The 17,467-nt window shown below is 40.4% G+C and overlaps 1 protein-coding gene across 3 annotated transcripts in view; it reads right to left on the bottom strand.

Moving 5' to 3' along the window:
• Nucleotides 1-17,467, bottom strand: part of nrg2a (neuregulin 2a) — a 58,430-nt gene that overhangs the window by 17,667 nt on the left and 23,296 nt on the right. For all 3 annotated transcript variants that reach the window (XM_033979002.2, XM_055226727.1, XM_055226728.1), the window contains exons 2-3: nucleotides 14,616-14,781; nucleotides 13,706-13,824 (exon numbers count right to left, since the gene is read on the bottom strand). In XM_033979002.2, coding sequence (XP_033834893.1) covers nucleotides 13,706-13,824; nucleotides 14,616-14,781 — 285 coding nt within the window. The remainder of the gene's footprint in view (nucleotides 1-13,705; nucleotides 13,825-14,615; nucleotides 14,782-17,467) is intronic.

Genomic DNA, 17,467 nt, shown 5'->3' with positions numbered 1-17,467 from the left:
TGGGCTTTCCTGGCTCCATGCTCAGACAAATTCCTTAAACCCAAGGAGATCAGGCACGCTGCTAAAGAGAGGCAAGGCCAGAGTTCATTTATCAGAACATAGTCAACTCAGGTTTAGTTAAGTTTGCTTGGCTTTTTAACCTCGGGTTTCAGCTTTCCCCGTGAGCCCAGGGGCCGAGTGTGAGTCCGAGTTAAAAGTGCTTAGTGAGAGCCACAGTGTTTAGCCATCAGCCCTTGCCACTGACTTTGATTAATCCTTCATGGCCCAAGAACTGAAAAGAAAAGCTGGGGGTGCAAGCGGGACCATCTGGAAACCTTCATAAACATGCCTGTCTTTCCACGCTCTCCAAAGGATTCTAGGAAAATCGTAAAAATGAAATGAGAGGTCCCTATTGCACAGTTTTTTTCTTCTTGAGGCACCCTTGTGCATATGCAGCAAACAGAAATGCTCCGATTCAAAGTCCTGCCCGGCACTCGCACCCCAGCCCCTGATGCTAAATTCTGTAATGAAATACATTTTCATTTGGGTTGTCCGGAGCGGAGAGTTACACGCATGTCACTCTAATTTATGACAAATGTTTATCATTTAGTGCAGCTTTGGTTAATTTTTTTCACTTCAGTGCTGCAAATGAACAAAAAGCCATCTCAAAACACTGGACCAAATCTGACTCTTATGGAGGGAAATGCCAAAAACCTGTTATTCAAGCAGCGCTGGATCAGTTCCATCTGGACATGGTTATGGCTTTGTGTTTTCAGCCTTAAACAGCGGCGTTATCAGGATAAGAGCATAAATTACCTGGCCTATTTGGGAGTTTGTCAGCTCAAGAGAACAGCATGCAGTCCTGCTCTTGACAGTAAAACAGTTCTGCATCGAGGGAAAGCAAGCTGAAACGGATGAGGAGAGGGAGCACGCAAAAACTTGTGTTGGGAAGATGAACTCAACAGGTGGCACCAAAATGCTACATCAAAGAGCGGGGCTTTGGGTTCATCAGACTGAGCATAACCTGCTGCTAAAACAGACCAAGTGATAAGTGTGTACAATGTGTACTAGTAGCAGCAATAGTCCTACCACCCAAGCATGCTTTTTCAGTGTCAGTTTAATGCAGGAGAAGGAAAACGCTGCTCCCCCTTCCCTCCTTCTCCCCTCCCTCCCCTCCTGACTCTTGGCAGGGAATGCCTGACATGTCTCCTGTTACAGCTGGGCCCAGATCTTTTATCTCTATACCATGGGCCAATTCATATTACATGCATTCTTCCCCCTCCACTTGTGCGCATTATGTGCCGCTACCTTTTTCTTCCATTCTGACGATTGCCAAATGCTATTCTGTGGAAGACAAACAGACAAGAAGAAGTACAAAGTAACAAATGTAGGAAGTGCGGTTACAATAATGGGCAGATGCTGACAGCTGGATCTGTGCGGTGAGGGCAAAGAGCAAATGTGCCTTTGTGGCTTTAATCTTTGGCATATTGTGGCACTTTTGAAAGAAGCTATTATAGAAGGTAAATCTAAAAGTCAATAGGTAAAGCTTGTAAAGCTGGCAGGCGAATCCAGTGTATGTAAATAATGCTTTTATATTTCAGATTAATATATAGCAATCTGATTTATCAACTTGCATTCTTTTCATTTGAATATAAAACCACAAAAAGAAGATTAGGTGGCACAAGTGATGCGTCCAATCATGAAAAGACACTAAAAATCTTTTGAGAAGAAAAACTAAGAGGCCATGCTAAGAAGAGAGGTCTTGTCGACAGGATCTTAAGATGGAAAATACGTGACGCTGCCAAAGCCAACAGAGAACAAGCACGCACCTACATCCACACGGGCATAGGCACACCCAATCAGTGGCCATATCCAAGTTCACAAACGTCCCCCAGCATTTTGTAATCATGATTAAAAGTGAGGCAGGCAGTCACGTCAAGAGCCTTGAGAGGAATTAAATTACTATTTACTGTAAGTGAGTTGCTCACAAAGTACACCAAGAGCTTAGTGCAAAACGACTTCTACTTTCAGTAGAAAATTATCCAAAATTCGAACAGCAAAATGATAAAGGGATGTTTAGAAATGCACTAACTGGAGTCTGCCAAGAATATGAATGTACCACCCACTCTCTCGTTGACTGTCACTGCTACAACCAGTGCGTCTTCTTTTATACTCCTGTCTCCTATTACCATTTTTCAGTCACATAGCTGATATGCCTGGTCTTGCCTGCCTCAATTGTCTCAGGACTGAGGCAAAATCAAAGAACAGCCCAGTGTGTGATTGCACAACAGCTGCTGGCGTGTGTTGGGCAGGAGCAGGCCCGGGAGCGGCTGTGGAGGAATGGCCGCTGGTTGGCACCAGAGCGTGCAGCTGGTCACCACGGCGACACATGTGTGGCACGGTCCCAGACAGGGCCGTCCTGCCCCTGACCTGGGGTGTGCTCGGCAGCCTGCCGCCTGTGTGCTTCCACTCGGGATAGGCCCGCTGCTTTCACTTTCCTCAATCATGAAAAAGTGTTTACGTGTCATGCTGGCACCTTGTGCAACAAGTGAACACAGGCACAGCAGCCGATACTCAGAGAAATGAAACAACAACACAGTCATAGTCCTACACAATCAGAAGTGTCTGTTCACACCATTATCACACCTACCTTTTCTCTTAACCTTGGTAAAATATTGATGCAGTTTTGCTGTCCATCACTTAGGAAACAAGGTAAGGGCATTTCTGTTCTATAATAAAACAATCCAAACATTTCCATACAGTTTAATATCCATACCTCAGGTTTTAAAACAAAACCCTTTACCCTTGAGTGGAAACTTTTAGCAAGATTTAAAGGTAGATAAATGAACTAGTGTTATGTAAGCAAATGTAAAACAGTCCATCATCTCAACCACTGGCTTAAGTGATAAATGTAATATCTGTAAGCGGTAACTATGGCAACAGGAGAGATTGAAGTTATGACTTAATCAAACACAATTCACTGTGGGACATTACAGCATGCACATGTCAGCAGCTCCACAATCAATCCAGTGCCCAGGCCACAATGACCGGCCCACCCAGTCCAAGAGAGACATTCACTGTCAGCCAAATTTATGATGCAAAATTATATAACATTTAGGATTAAGACGCTTAGCTAATGACAGTATAAGCAGTATAAGCCCTGTTAGAAAAAAACAGAGATATAAAAATGACTTGTATTTCAACGCACACTTTTCCTTACATTAATCAATGCTACACTAAACCTAAACACCATCTGGACTGAGAAAGGATCTTAATAAACCTCTGAGTGGTTTTACAGAAATGCAAAAGATCAACATTTCTTTTGGCACTTGAATTGTAAAGGCCGGAGTGGGGGCACCAAAGCTCAGTATGGAACATATCAATGCATATTTACAGCCGGAGATGTCATACAATACTTAAACATTCTTAGTGTTGCAAAATAATGTATATGAATGCCTAGTGTAAACGCTACCACAGATAATGTCATCACTTGAACCAAATGCACTAGGTCCACGTGTCTTTGTCATCGCTTTCGTCTCTCGCAGCTGGCCTTCATTTCTGAGTAAGGGCAGACTTTGCAACCTTGTACCAGATACACAAGACGTATAGCACAAGTCCTTATTTGGGTCTCCGATAGTGTCCAGCTGCAAGGACTAAAAGTTTTCTGAGTAAAAGCCAGAAAGCACACGGGATGCTGCGGCGGCAAGCACACACATCGCCCACACCAGTGAATCGGTGCACTTTAGTGAGGCTGAGGGCCCAGTGTAAACTAAGGGATGAGTTCACTTTAAGTGTATCAGTGTTTAAACCAGGCTGAGTCCGTATACAACAGCAGCCTACACATAACGGTAACATGGTGGCGTCAGCGAGAGGGGAACTTTTAGCCACCGTCATAGGTACAAATCAACAACCAAAGGAAGAAGGCCTCATGGAGTAATGTCAGGGTTCAGACGAGAGACAGCTGTAGTGAAGGCTTTACGCAGGAATGGTAAGTATATGTTTCTCTTTGAAAAGAACAGACAAGGACTGCTCGTGTCCCATTGTGAAAAATGCACAGCAGTGTATAAAGATGAGAGGGGTTTGTTTGATGTGTTTAGTCACAGACTAATGCTCCGCGTGTGGTGCTCTTCAATCAACGAGAAAACACCTGCAATTACGTGATGTAATCAGACAACTTAAAGCAACAGTCTCTCTCTGAATAATTAAATGCTGCACTGTTTTAAAAGTTCATACTGCCTACAACTCAGGCACCACTCACCACCGGACCATGTGCTCTCATCAGTGTCTCATGCAGACAAGAGCGCTTAATTTCACACTTTTACTGTGGTTTATGTATGATTTTGAATTAATAAAGTGAACACATATAGTTTTTACTGTTTTATCTTATGATTTCTTTCTGTGCTCTAATAACTATAAGAAGCGCATAACTTCACAGTGTTTTGCTACATATCAGACAGACTAAACAGACAGCAATATGCAGCACTATATGGAGTGGAGTGGGTCAGTTTTGCACAGGGCACTCTGTCAGTCAGGCGTCACTTCCTGGAAAAAGGTTGTTGAACCCACCTTTTACTTAAATGTAAATTATCTGTTCCTTTTAAATACAGGTATGGTAAGTGAAACTCTTCATTTTACAATTAGAAAGACTATTACTTAATACTATTATGTATTTCTAGGGCAGTACATCAAAAGTCAATGAAATTCCTTTACAGAAGGATGACTTTGGTCACTGACCCGGAGATGGGGTCACGATGAGGCGAGGACCACCAGGACAGCTGAAGGGGGGCTGCAGGGAAATCTTTATAATGCTGTTAAATGAAGTCTTAGATAAGTTTGGCCCCAGAGTTAACAAAGCCCTGCACACAGCCAAACCTCATGTCCCCTCCTGCTCACATCAGTCAGCTTTTCAAGTGCAACAGCTGCTTCCTCCTCACACATAGCAATATCCTCAGTCACTCCTCACAGCCAGGGCTTAAGCGTCCCACATAACAGCGGCAGATTACAGCGCCGCATCTCACCACGGCCGATGTCTGTGGATTTCCATTAACCCGCTTGTTTTTGCAGAGGTTTCACCAGGGTGCCCATTTATCACTTTGGATTGACAGGGTTTAAGGGAATTAAATATCCAAACAATTATAGAGATGCTTGAGGAAACATTGCCCTCTTGTTCTGTTTTATGTCACCCTCATTTTCCGGTGAAGCATTACAGTGATTTGCCTCAACAGCTGCCTATTCTCTAATACATTAGCACAAATCTGGCTAAGGCACTCACTTGCTCCATGCATAGTGCTTGTCAGAAAGCAGTGAATTACACAGGCATTAAACAAATGATTTATCTATTATGTGTCAAGTGGCTAAATTTACTCATCTACTAGCAGGTGAAGTTGAGGTTTTCAAGTCTCCTCAAATCCAATCCAATCTGTAGTTTTTCTCATGGCAAACCACAGTGCTGCATAAATATTTCTAAAGATATGAAAAAAATGTAGTACAACAACAGAATGTTATCTACTTTGCTACTTATCTCTACAGTTGGGATGGCAAATATTAGTCTTATGATAAAGACATTGATTATTTACACAAAAAATTGTACATCCTCAATTTACTTCCATTCATTCACAATCTAATGAATTATATAACTTTATGAATGAAAGTCCAATTGCAAGAACACATATTTTACTTAATTTACATATACTGTATGTTTCAATAATTTATTTCAAACTCTTACTGAATTGTGACATTCTTGCAATACAAATATAAAAAAATGGCCTGTGATACTATTGCAATACAGATTTTTCATAGATTTTAAGTCTAATAACCTTTCTGAGAGAAAAGAGTGAGGCTTAGGCTAGACTTTTAATTTACACTACTATGTAGATATCTGTGTTGTTGTGGATTTTAGTTCAATGGTGAAATTCTCTTTGATTCACAATTCTCTGGTGAGAGTCAAAATAGTCATGTCAGTGATGCTACATGTGTACAGTGTGGTAGGCGTTGGTGACATAAACTCGTATTCATTTACTCAGCCGGATGTGGCCCACTAAAACCGAAAAGCCCCTTATATGACACAGAAGAACAAGTGTGATGTGGGTGCAGTGACAGCTTTGAGTATACTTTGAAAACAACATCCGCTTGGGTGAGCAATGCCAATGGATTTCAAACAGCTACACTGTATGGTTCTAAGCAAGTCCTTTCAAAAACCATTATAATATCACCTTCATGGACATATCATTATGTCATTTTTGTGGTGTGAGTCTACTGTCTACTACCTGCTTGTCTCCATGGAGATGTTTTGCCTCTACCTGAAATGTCCTGAAACAGTATATAAACACACACACACACACACCCACACACCCCGACACACAGATACACACACACACACACCCCCACACACACACACACACACACACACACACATATATATATATGTCTTGCATATGTCTTGCATTTTTGTTTTAATGGCTTAAAATACATTGAAAATCATGCATTCTTACTGTGAATGGATTCATTTCTTCACAGATCTGGTGATGTTTAGCTCCATGGACATAGATAATTTCAATGCCATATTGTCAAATATCCCAGGAAAAAAATAACATCTCTATGGAGACAAGCAGACTGCAGACTGAAGTCAATCTAAGAGGAAAAATATAAAACAGCTCAGAACAAGAAAAGAAGAACAAGAATAGAATCATATTTACATCAATCCTATAACAAAACATTGTGTCAAAACAGAATATTTGACATTCAAATGCAAATAAAAATATAAAATGTAGCCTTTTAACTAATATAAATAGCACTCATAACTCTTCATAACTTATTATTATCACTGAGAAAAAAATAAACCAGAAAGAGCAAAGAAAAATAGTTTCCATGTGCAAATATTTTAAAAATCTGTCTGCAGTCGATTACATGTTTCTGAGACACTACAAAGATTTCTGGTCATGAGGTGACAGCAACATGTCAATACATCTTAACTTTATCTCCAAGAGGCCAACTTCAGGACAGAGCTCTGCATCACACTTAATTTAACATGGCAACCAAGCGTCTGTGTCCATATATCAGCAGACTGTCTCTTACATTACGACCGTCAAAGAGCTTAAAGTAGATCCTCAATTTAGGGTTAAAAAAGTACTCCAACTAACAAGACCTGAAACTTTGCTGCAATCAGTGGCTATCTCTGAGGAAGGCCTGACCAGAGTCGGACTCAGTGGGAAAAAGTGGGTGTGACTAATAGTGCAGTGGTCTGATCCACAAAACCTGACAAGCGGTACCCCTGTGGCCATAGAGAGAGAGCTCCACAATATATCCACAAACTTCCTCTAGCATCGTCTGGGATGAGTCTATGTCACGTAGTACGAGTGATAGTGAGTAAGGTTTGTATAAAGAGACCAAGGAAGTTGATGTTTATGTACTTTGAAGTAGTCCTTATCAGTTGTTATATAGTAAGCACTCCATTTCTGGAATAAAGTATTTGAGGGAGTAATGTTTAATTTCTGGTGAATTACAAACTTAACTCATCCAATTCAAAAGTTACGTAGAAATGACCCAATGCAGTACATGGCACAGTAATAAATGACCTCCATAAAAGACTCTTATTATCTACTTATCCACTAACTGCAGAGTTTTAAAGCCATACCACTGTGGCCTGACACTGTTTTATATTTGGATTGATGTGCTGTTGGCCGGACAAGGAAACATCTGGCTGTTTGGCAGTGTTTAACTTTCAATAGCATATCATTTGGTAAATCAGTGCATAGAACTATTAAATATGACTTGAGTTTTAAAAGGTTGTTGAATACTTTACTACGCCAAACCACAGAATTGTATGTTACTTTCTTTTGAAGGAAGAAAAAAAAATATGTTGAAATATTTCAGCATAGACTAATTTGCTCATTTATTTAAATTATGAGCACAGATAAAAGAGAGGATCTAGCAACAGTGTGAGATCTGCTGCAGCCCATGTGGCCTGTAATGGACAAGCTCTTCGGAGCAGTGGTCCAACAGTGACTTGAATGCCGTGGGGACATCTTGTAAAGTCTTATCTCAACAAACGAAGAACGTAGGGCTAGGCTAATGTGCTGTGATGTTGTTTTTTTTACTCACCCTTTTAGAACTTATTAGGTCATTTTGGTTGGTTAAGCATTTGTTCTCGGACAGGGGTGACTGTGTTTGGCTTGGGGATGGGGAGTGAAAACATGTAAAGGTATGGCCATATGTGTGTGTATGTGTGGCCTGCGTGCGTGCATGCGCGAAATTGTTGCTGGTGGGCCCCAGCATGACTGCTAAGGCTGGAGCAATCATATGTTCAGCTGTGATTTCCATCAACACATTCCTGGACGCTCACACCGTCTCTGTGGAGTTGCACACAGCACCCACTGAGGATGTGACCTGCAGCCAGCAGACATAGACCTGCAGACAGAGGGCTGCAGACATCGACCTACAGACACAGGCCTACAGACACAGAGGTACAGACACAGACCTACAGACACAGGCCTACAGACACAGAGGTACAGACACAGAGGTACAGACACAGGGTTACAGACATGGACTTATAGACACAGGCCTATAGACTCAGGGCTGCAGACACAGGGCTGCAGACACAGAGGTACAGACACAGAGGTACAGACACAGGGTTACAGACATGGACTTATAGACACAGGCCTGCAGACACAGGCCTGCAGACACAGGCCTACAGACACAGGCCTACAGACACAGGCCTACAGACACAGGGCTGCAGACACAGGCCTAAAGAGACAGGGCTATAGATGAACACCTACAGACCATAGACTGCATATATAAATGGACATAGCTAACTCACTAATCGCTGTGTTCCAAATAGGAAGTGAGCATGGGCGTGAAGTGGTTCCTTCAAGCTCTTGTTGCAAATCACTTTCTATTGAAAAATTTGTCACCTCTCTTTGTAACCACAGCTATGAACGTCGTCATCTTGATCTTAAAATGTTGGTATTAACTCACTCTATATCATCCTACTTTTTTATTTCACTATTTTGTCCCTAAATCAAGATATGAACATTAACTGCAGACCAATCTGATGCCTGCTGTCCCCGAGGTTGTTCCCGTTATCATTAGTAACAGGTTGATTGACAGCCTTGTTGCTAAGCGCCCACCCCCTGCCAAACATTGATCGCGGGTGGGAAGGGGTGTAATCTTCATCAGCCTCTCTCCTGATTGGCTCTTTGGTTTCACACTCGGATTTCCAAATCTGGACCCTGGCCGCTATAACTGCTAGCCTCAATGAGCTTCATTTGGTTGCAACTGAACACTATGGGTGTCACACTCCCTTAGTCCACTTCTATTATACAGTCTATGCTGCAGACACAGGCCTACAGACACAAGCCTACAGACACAGGCCTACAAACACAGGGCTACAATCACAGGGCTACAGACATGGGGCTACAGACACAGACCTACACACACAGGCCTACAGACACAGATCTACAGACAAAAAAAATACAGACACAGACCTACACATACAGGCCTACAGACACAGAAATACAGATACAGGCCTACAGATAGAGATCTGAAGGCACAGGCCCTTATCACAACACTGCAGCCCAGGAAAAAAAGGACGCCTTAATCTGACACGAGGGGTCAAGAAAACTTTGACTAGTGTTGCTCTATCACTGGATGATATACTACACCAATATACACAAGGACAGCAGGCCCTACCATGCCAGACTGATTACAGGCTAGAGGTCAGACTGCATGGACAACAAATGGTCCTTGGTGTTTTAAACTGGGGGTTGGGCATGTGGCTCAAAACATAACTCTGAAAAAGGCAGCGTTTGTTACAGAATGTATTAAAAAGTCATATGATATTCCAGACCACCAGGACACCCCTCACTCACACACATACTGTGAACTATGGAGAATTCTGTCATCCAGACACAAAATACTAAATGCACACCAAAAAGAATAATGAATACAATTAAAAATAATTTTTAAAAATCTAAACCGCTACCATATTTGAAATGTAACTAGTAAACACTCTAATGTATAATAATGTCAATTTATATCATCTTTCAATAAACTCAAAGGTCTTTACATTACATCAATCATCCAATCTCCACATTCAAGATCAGCCACTGTAGCCACAGATGCCGTGGGGCTGACTGACAGTGGCACTGCTTCCAGTCTGTGTCACTGGCCCCTCCAACCCCCACAAATCATACTTTAACATGATAGGTAAAATTTCTGTCCCAATAACTTAACAACATGGGGTGTAATGATGGAATAGTGGTAGGCACTTCAGCCTCACAGCAAGAAGGTGTCGGGTGTGGAGTTTGCATGTTATCCTTGTGTCTGCATAGGTTTCCTGCTGCAGTTCTCCCATAATTAAAAGTATTACAAGAGACTACCCTAAAAATTGGATTCCAAAGCTCAGTGGCTAAAAAGTATAAATACATTTAAAAACAGTATTAAAGTCTCAACTGGGATCTAACCGCCAACCTTCCAGGTATGGGAAGACCACTATACCACCTGAGCCACCGTTGCCCAGCAACAAGCATTCACAATATCTCCTCTGCACTGGATACTTATACAGGAAGAGTTTCCTCCTTCCTCAGGTCAATCAAAATGATACTGCAAATTACATTCCTCAAAAGCACATCAAAAACTTGAATGAGTGCATGGAGCTCAGTGTATTCAGCCTTAGGCATCAAAGCACACTCTACATATCTACTGTATACACCTATTTTTATAATGTTTGCATGAAAAGTCTGTGGGTTGTGCTGCTGATTGTCTCTTGGCCAGGACTCCCTTGAAAAAGAGTTCTGTGAATCTCAATGGGACTTTCGTTGTAAAATAAAGGTTAACGGACTGAAAAAGACACAGTGTTGTGAGTGATAAAGGTGTCACATTTCCCTTCCTCATGTATTAAAATGATGACAGAGTAATTACCAGCTGTTGGCTGTTTTATGGATGCAGGTTGGTTTTATTATCAGGCTTCTTTCTATTGAAGCTCACGTTATGAAATATAATATGACTATTGACCGTTTTGAAGCTATGTGTAAGTATCTAATCACAGCTGCAGGCCATATAGCAGAGTATAAATGCTGCTCCTTGTAATTGATATTATACATAAAGACAATGTGATGTGTTCAAACTCGCTGATGAGGGTCGTTATGTTGTTTCACCAGGGTTCAGCTTCCTGTTATTTGAAACATTTTGCAGCACTTTATCTCATTCAAAAGATATAATAGTTTTAAATTGTCAATCACTGTAGCAACAATCAATTTTTTTCATCATTCTGAAACCCATGGATAGAAAAAAAACAAAAAAACTGAATTTTAGTAGCTCTTAGAGGACAGCTTGGGAATAGATTGTACAAGTAAGTATTACACCTGATTGATTGATCAATGATGTGATTTTCTCTATGGTGACATGATGGTCTCTCCACTTGTCTCACTTTTTAGGACATTTCTATCTCTTCTGGTCTGACAACTCCCAAACATGGATTTTTTTTCCTACTCCCTACATTTTTATTATGAATTTGCTTGTGTTGCCGTGCAAAGCGCTCAACTGCCTGGGTCTGTCGACAAAGACACGAGCTCCTCATGAATGCTTTGGGGCAGGATAATATCAATCAAAAGTTCTAAATTAGTTCCTTATCTCCAACAAATACCTTTTTACCGCTTGATTAAAGATTAATTGTACTGAATTCATTATAAAGCCAATAATTCAACTGATTTAAATTGTAACATATTTACATTAGAACAGGAGTACTTTTGCCACCTCTGAAATCTGCTCTCTGAGTCTTTCTTTTATTGACGCACAGTGTGAGCGCACACTCCCCACTGTACGGACATACCTCCTCTGATTCGCCCTGTCTTGCCTTCTCCCCTGAAGCATGACGGAAGTAGGCACACTGCAGTAACACAATGGAAGTTTTTATTGAGACAGTGAACACATTTACACATACACAAAAACACACAGAGAGACATGTAGTGATCAGGTCACCTGATACGACGCACAGTGATGCTATTGTATGAACATCCAGGAGGAAGGATTCAGCAGATGTCAGCGCTGACAGACAGATGCACAAGAACATGCACATTTACAATGAGGCATGCACAAATGTGCAGCTATTATAAGTTAAAGGGAGTGATGTCACAATTGCGCAAAGCTTTGAAAGCTTAGTTTGTGAGAAATTTTGTCATAGCCAGAAGGTATTTATTCTTGTATGGTTCTCTATATATGACAGTGCACACTAAACAAAGTTCCAACAAACACAAAGTAATAAGAATGAGCATAACAAAAATAATAAAGTATTGCAAATTGGGATTATAATGTCTGTTGTAATGCTAGTGCACGTCTTGACTCACAAAAGCCTCTGCTTATTGTCCATAGCTGCACCAGATTACACTTCTCACTGTACAACCTGTTTTATCCATTCAGCTACTGTATCTCTGTGCCAATGCGTCTATTGCTTTGTAATATGATATAGTCTTTGGTATTATGGTTGCAGCCCAGTCTTTGGGTCTGCTAAGGTCCTTATACAGTTTCATGCTGCACTAGTCACACAGTATTCAGGCCTGTGTCAAACATTAGACAGGTGCAAACACTAAGGATACCCTGAACATTTCAAGAAATACAGATTGTTTCTATGAGTAACCAACATTATCAGATACATTTCCATAATCATTGTATATCAACAATAGCTTGAGCCACTAAAGTTTTATATTTTGAGTATGAGCAAAATGGAAAAAAAGCTGGGTGAGCCAAGTGCCAACAGAATTGTGCTGTTTCGAGTAATAGGCCACTATATTTTGCCAAATTTAATAAAAATGAAATAACATGTTCCAGAGTTGTGTTCAAAAGGTTTTATGTGAATTGACTTTAGTCAAACAACTGCAGGCAAACTGTAAGAATAAGGTATTTGTTGATGTATTTTTGGTGTGGGTATATTATCTACAGATAAGGTTGAGGCCTAATCTTAAGGCAACACGTGACTGCACCTTCACTGTACATCCTCAATCAAGACATTTTCTAAATAATATTGTACAAGTAAAACTCAATTAGAGACCACTTCCTTGCCATACAACAGACTTTTCTGTTTTTCCTCTCAGCTGAGACACTAAGCAGGCGACTTCAGACAGGGCCAGGTGGAGGTTCCTTGTTGCCAATAGCAGCTCCTCAAACACATCAAGTTCTTTGTGACTCATGTTTGCCACTCAACAACCTAAAGTCATGTCCATTTTGTATCCATTTTTCTCTACTGGTGATTCCAATTCACAAAACATTCTCAGTGCTATCAGTGCCCACTGCAAAAGCCAGCTCAATCAACAAATGGATACAGCTGTTATAAAAAAAGAAAAAAAGAAAAAAAAGAAAAGAAAAACCCTCTTTCATCTAATGCAGTTTTTAAAATCCCCTGGACACTTCAGTTCAAACACAATAAGGAGCCTGAACACTTGTGCAACACTAAAATGTCGACTTTGGGTATTTCAGTGGGATGGCTTATGTTGAATACAAATCCAGAACAAGGCTATACTCTTACATTCCATGCACCTCCATGTACATTGTTTCGCTGATGAATGTGCACGGCACATGTGTGGACAGTTGTTCTTCATGCGTGTTACCACTGTTACATGCCTGTTTGTGATGGCTGCTTTGGATCTCTCTATTGGCACCAGAACAGTCAGAACAACAACAACAATGCCAGTACATCTGTGCCACCTGACTGTTGCTCAGAACGGTGAGTACTCACTGCTTTGGACGTTAACAGTGCCAGTGGAGTTGTCCTTCCCCAGTGAATTCTCCACCACGCATGTGTAATTCCCAGAATCCTCCAGTTTGGCTCTGCTGATCTGGACTCGGGAGTTTTTCCTGTGGAAGACAACACTTACAGAGCTGAGTCAAGGGAACAAGGGCAGAGAGGAAATAGCAACAAGCGAGAACATAGGGGACAGAGGGCTGACGGCAGCATGGCAACAAGTGCCTTCATGGGACACTGTGCTCAGGAAGGACATACATAGACCTGTGATAATAGCTCACTTTCACAGATATTTAAGTGACTGCTGTATATATTTATCAAAATTGAAACTTAACAATCAAGAGCTGTGGTTGAACTGATCCAAAATATTTGTTATTACATATATTTTTATATAATATAATAAAATGTAACTAACCCGCATTATCAGGTAGTCATCATGTTTTTGGTAATAATAAATTGAATCGTGTTTGTTTAGTTTGAAAAGTGTCCAGACATGCACACCTACGCAGTTGCCAGTTGGTGGAGCAATGCTTGAAATGATGTCACATAAATACATGGAGCAATAATAACACCAGACTAACAGGACTTAGTAGAAGATTCAGAAAAATGCCTTTCAATCACAATTTCAAAGTACTGGATCCAAGCATGAGTACCTGTGTAGGTGGGCTGTGGCTTTAGAAGGAAAATTCAAACAGAGACCGTTGCTATACAGATTCAGTATAAACATTTCTTAATCTGTTGTTCTCATGTTGACAATACAAGGTTAGGTAAGATATTGTTTCTAGTCTATCGTCTTTTTAAGAACACACAAGCATTTTGGAGCGCTATTAAATCAATAACATTAACAATCCATAGATGGACTGATGTACACAACATGTTTTTTTCACAACTGATTTGTACTCACTGGCCGTTCTTTATTCTGACATTTTTGCTTTTCTTGAGCTCGTTGCCGTCTTTGAACCATCTGTAGGTGGGGGGAGGGTTCCCTGTTGCCTCACATTTTACTGTGAGCTTGCTCCCCTCGTCCACTATTGATGGATTCCTCATTCGTTTTAATTTTGGTGGAGCAGCTGAAAGAAAGAGAGAAACTCATGAGTATAGGCAAAATGTGTAGAGGGTTTGTAATTGAGAGGTCTGGAAGATTGTGTGAGAGCAGATCACAATCATCTCTATGGGCTGAGCTGACAAGTGTCTCTGTGACCACCAGATGTTGTCACCAGAGACACTCCACTGGCTGGGACTAATAACACTCAGCATCAGTCTGGCTCACCAAAGCACATCTGATGCAGTCAATGGGGAAAGAGCAGTAATACTCCAGTATGTTCAGCTGCCAGATGAATTACAATCAAAACTAAATCCCAATTTTGAAAAGTAAGCTAAAGTAGCAAATCACAAAAGCTGAAAGGATATAGGTTAAAACAATTCACACCAAGCACCACTTATAGAAAACATGTGGCTTTCCGAGTACCAGCAGTAATAAACCAAGTCTATAATGAGTATAAACTAGGTCAACATAGAACTAAAATATGACTTAAGTGGTTTTAAATTATGACTAATGGAACTAACAGAACAGAATAAAATGATTTAAGCTATTTATTTTCTGAGAACTAGACCTAAGACAGAAATAGAATAATGTTAATATTTGTAAGCTTATCCACCATTCTGTGTGCCAAGCCTGGATAAAAAGCGTTGCCTCAGCATCACCTAAAATCATGACCAAATCAGTTTGCAGGATAAAGTTGTACATACAATAGATATAGATACAATCAGCAATAATATAATCTGAAGACACACAGCTCTCCAAAGCATCCATAGAAATTGTGTTAGCTGACAGCTGCACACATGTAAGAGGAATATTTGTTCAAGACAAAGAAAAACAAAATGAATGAGATCAGGTACACCATATGATCAGTGTACTCTTCATACTGCACATTAAATAGGGCATAATGGCATAGATACTAAAGCCAAAGTTCAATAATATATTTTTATATTTACTGTGTCTCATAACATGTCTCTAATTATTCTGTTGCTTTTTTGAGCCTGTCCTAGTTTAATGACCTGGTAACAGTGGCAGGTCTGCGTTAGAAAAAACTTGAAAAAGTGATTGTGCATCTTTCCTTTGGCCTGTGAATTAGCATGCACAGTACTGATGAATCTGCACTCCAGTTCAGATGCTCAGAGCTGTTTCTTTGATGGTAGCCACAGATTAGGCATTGTTAATACCCACAGTGCAGGTCTGATGTCCTCTGCACCTCCACATCAAACTCTGGTCCAGGACACTTGGCAGTAACTCTCTTGAAAGAAGCCAGAGGTCATGTCTCTAGTCCCACATCTTCAGTGCTATAGGCATGAAATGGACTGCTCCAACCACCCACACACATCAAGACCATCTGGTTTTAAAATCAAGTCAAGACTTCAGTCTGTGGGGTAATGTTGATGTCATTGTGATGTTTTTAATCATGACTTTAATGAATTCATTTGTAAGAAATTTATAGGGTGAACTACATTAGCATTATGTCTTAAATAGATGCTTTCCAGTGGAAAGAACCTAAAATAGCTCACAAACAACTCATATCAATGGAAAAGCAAGTATTTTTAGTTCAATGGACCATATTTGTTCAGAACTTGTGTAGCTAAAGATAGACACTTCACTTTTATCTGAAAATGACTTCCTGGTGGAAAATGTGAGTTGTGACATTCATGGCATTTGGAAAATAAGACAAAGACTGTGAAGGATGCAGATGTGCTTTTGTACCTTGGCACAATGAAACCTTAATGAGCTGAGTCTCAAGATGAACATGATCCTTCGGGCCACAATGGCTTGACAGGATTTTACGGTCCAAAAATTGTATGAAACTATAAAAATCCCCCATTTATTCAGAAAGGCATAAATGTGGTTTTATTGCTGCTCATAACATTATATAGTCCAAAATGCATCTCTCTCAAGACCATTTAATTGTATTTATTAACAGCTTGGTAGTTTGTAGTCCATCAAAATACACAGAAAATAATTCTTAGTGCAATTGTTTGATGCAGTCTAAATGGAAATCATGATGTAGTCCAAGCTCAGGTTCAAAGTGATGCATACGAGGTCTGGGATGCGCCTAATTGAAGCAGTGCATTGGATTTCCATATAGTGAGCGCCGCCAGACTCAGCCCACCACCACACCACTGCAGGGTCATCATGGGAGATCAGGAATGAAGTTGTTGTGCCATAAAGAAAAATGTTGAATGTTTTGCGTGGACACAGGTCTGTCCTAGCCCAGCAAATGAAGTATGCTTTATGCTTGGCTAAAAGAAAGAGAATCCCAGGCTGTTTATGGTATTAGCCCATGGAGCCAGAGAGCTATAATGAAGACACAAGATTAGTGCAACAGACACTCAGCTCTACGCGGGATGTCACGATATAACATTTTAGAGGGAAAAAAAACAAAAACATCACAAAATCATTATTCTCAATTGATGCCATGACCAAACAAAAGCAAAATCTTTAGTTTAGTTTCATTCACAAAGGCTAATACATCACCATTCCTCTTCCAGCATGAAATGATAATGTGGCATAAATGGACAGATAAAAAAGCACTGGATTTGAATTGGATCATAGATTCAGCTGAAATTACTTTTCTTTACTTAAAATTATTCTCACAATGATTATTTTTTTAGTTTGTAGGATTATATTGTGGAGGAATAATCCCAATTATCGATGAATCAAATAACCCTGACACTGCTAAACTCTAATATGCTGAATATGCTCTA

This window comes from Periophthalmus magnuspinnatus, chromosome 14 (genome assembly GCF_009829125.3).
Source record: "Periophthalmus magnuspinnatus isolate fPerMag1 chromosome 14, fPerMag1.2.pri, whole genome shotgun sequence".
Lineage (NCBI taxonomy): Eukaryota > Metazoa > Chordata > Actinopteri > Gobiiformes > Gobiidae > Periophthalmus > Periophthalmus magnuspinnatus.
Note: the sequence above shows the minus strand (reverse complement) of the source record. Positions and strands in the feature narration are given on the sequence as shown.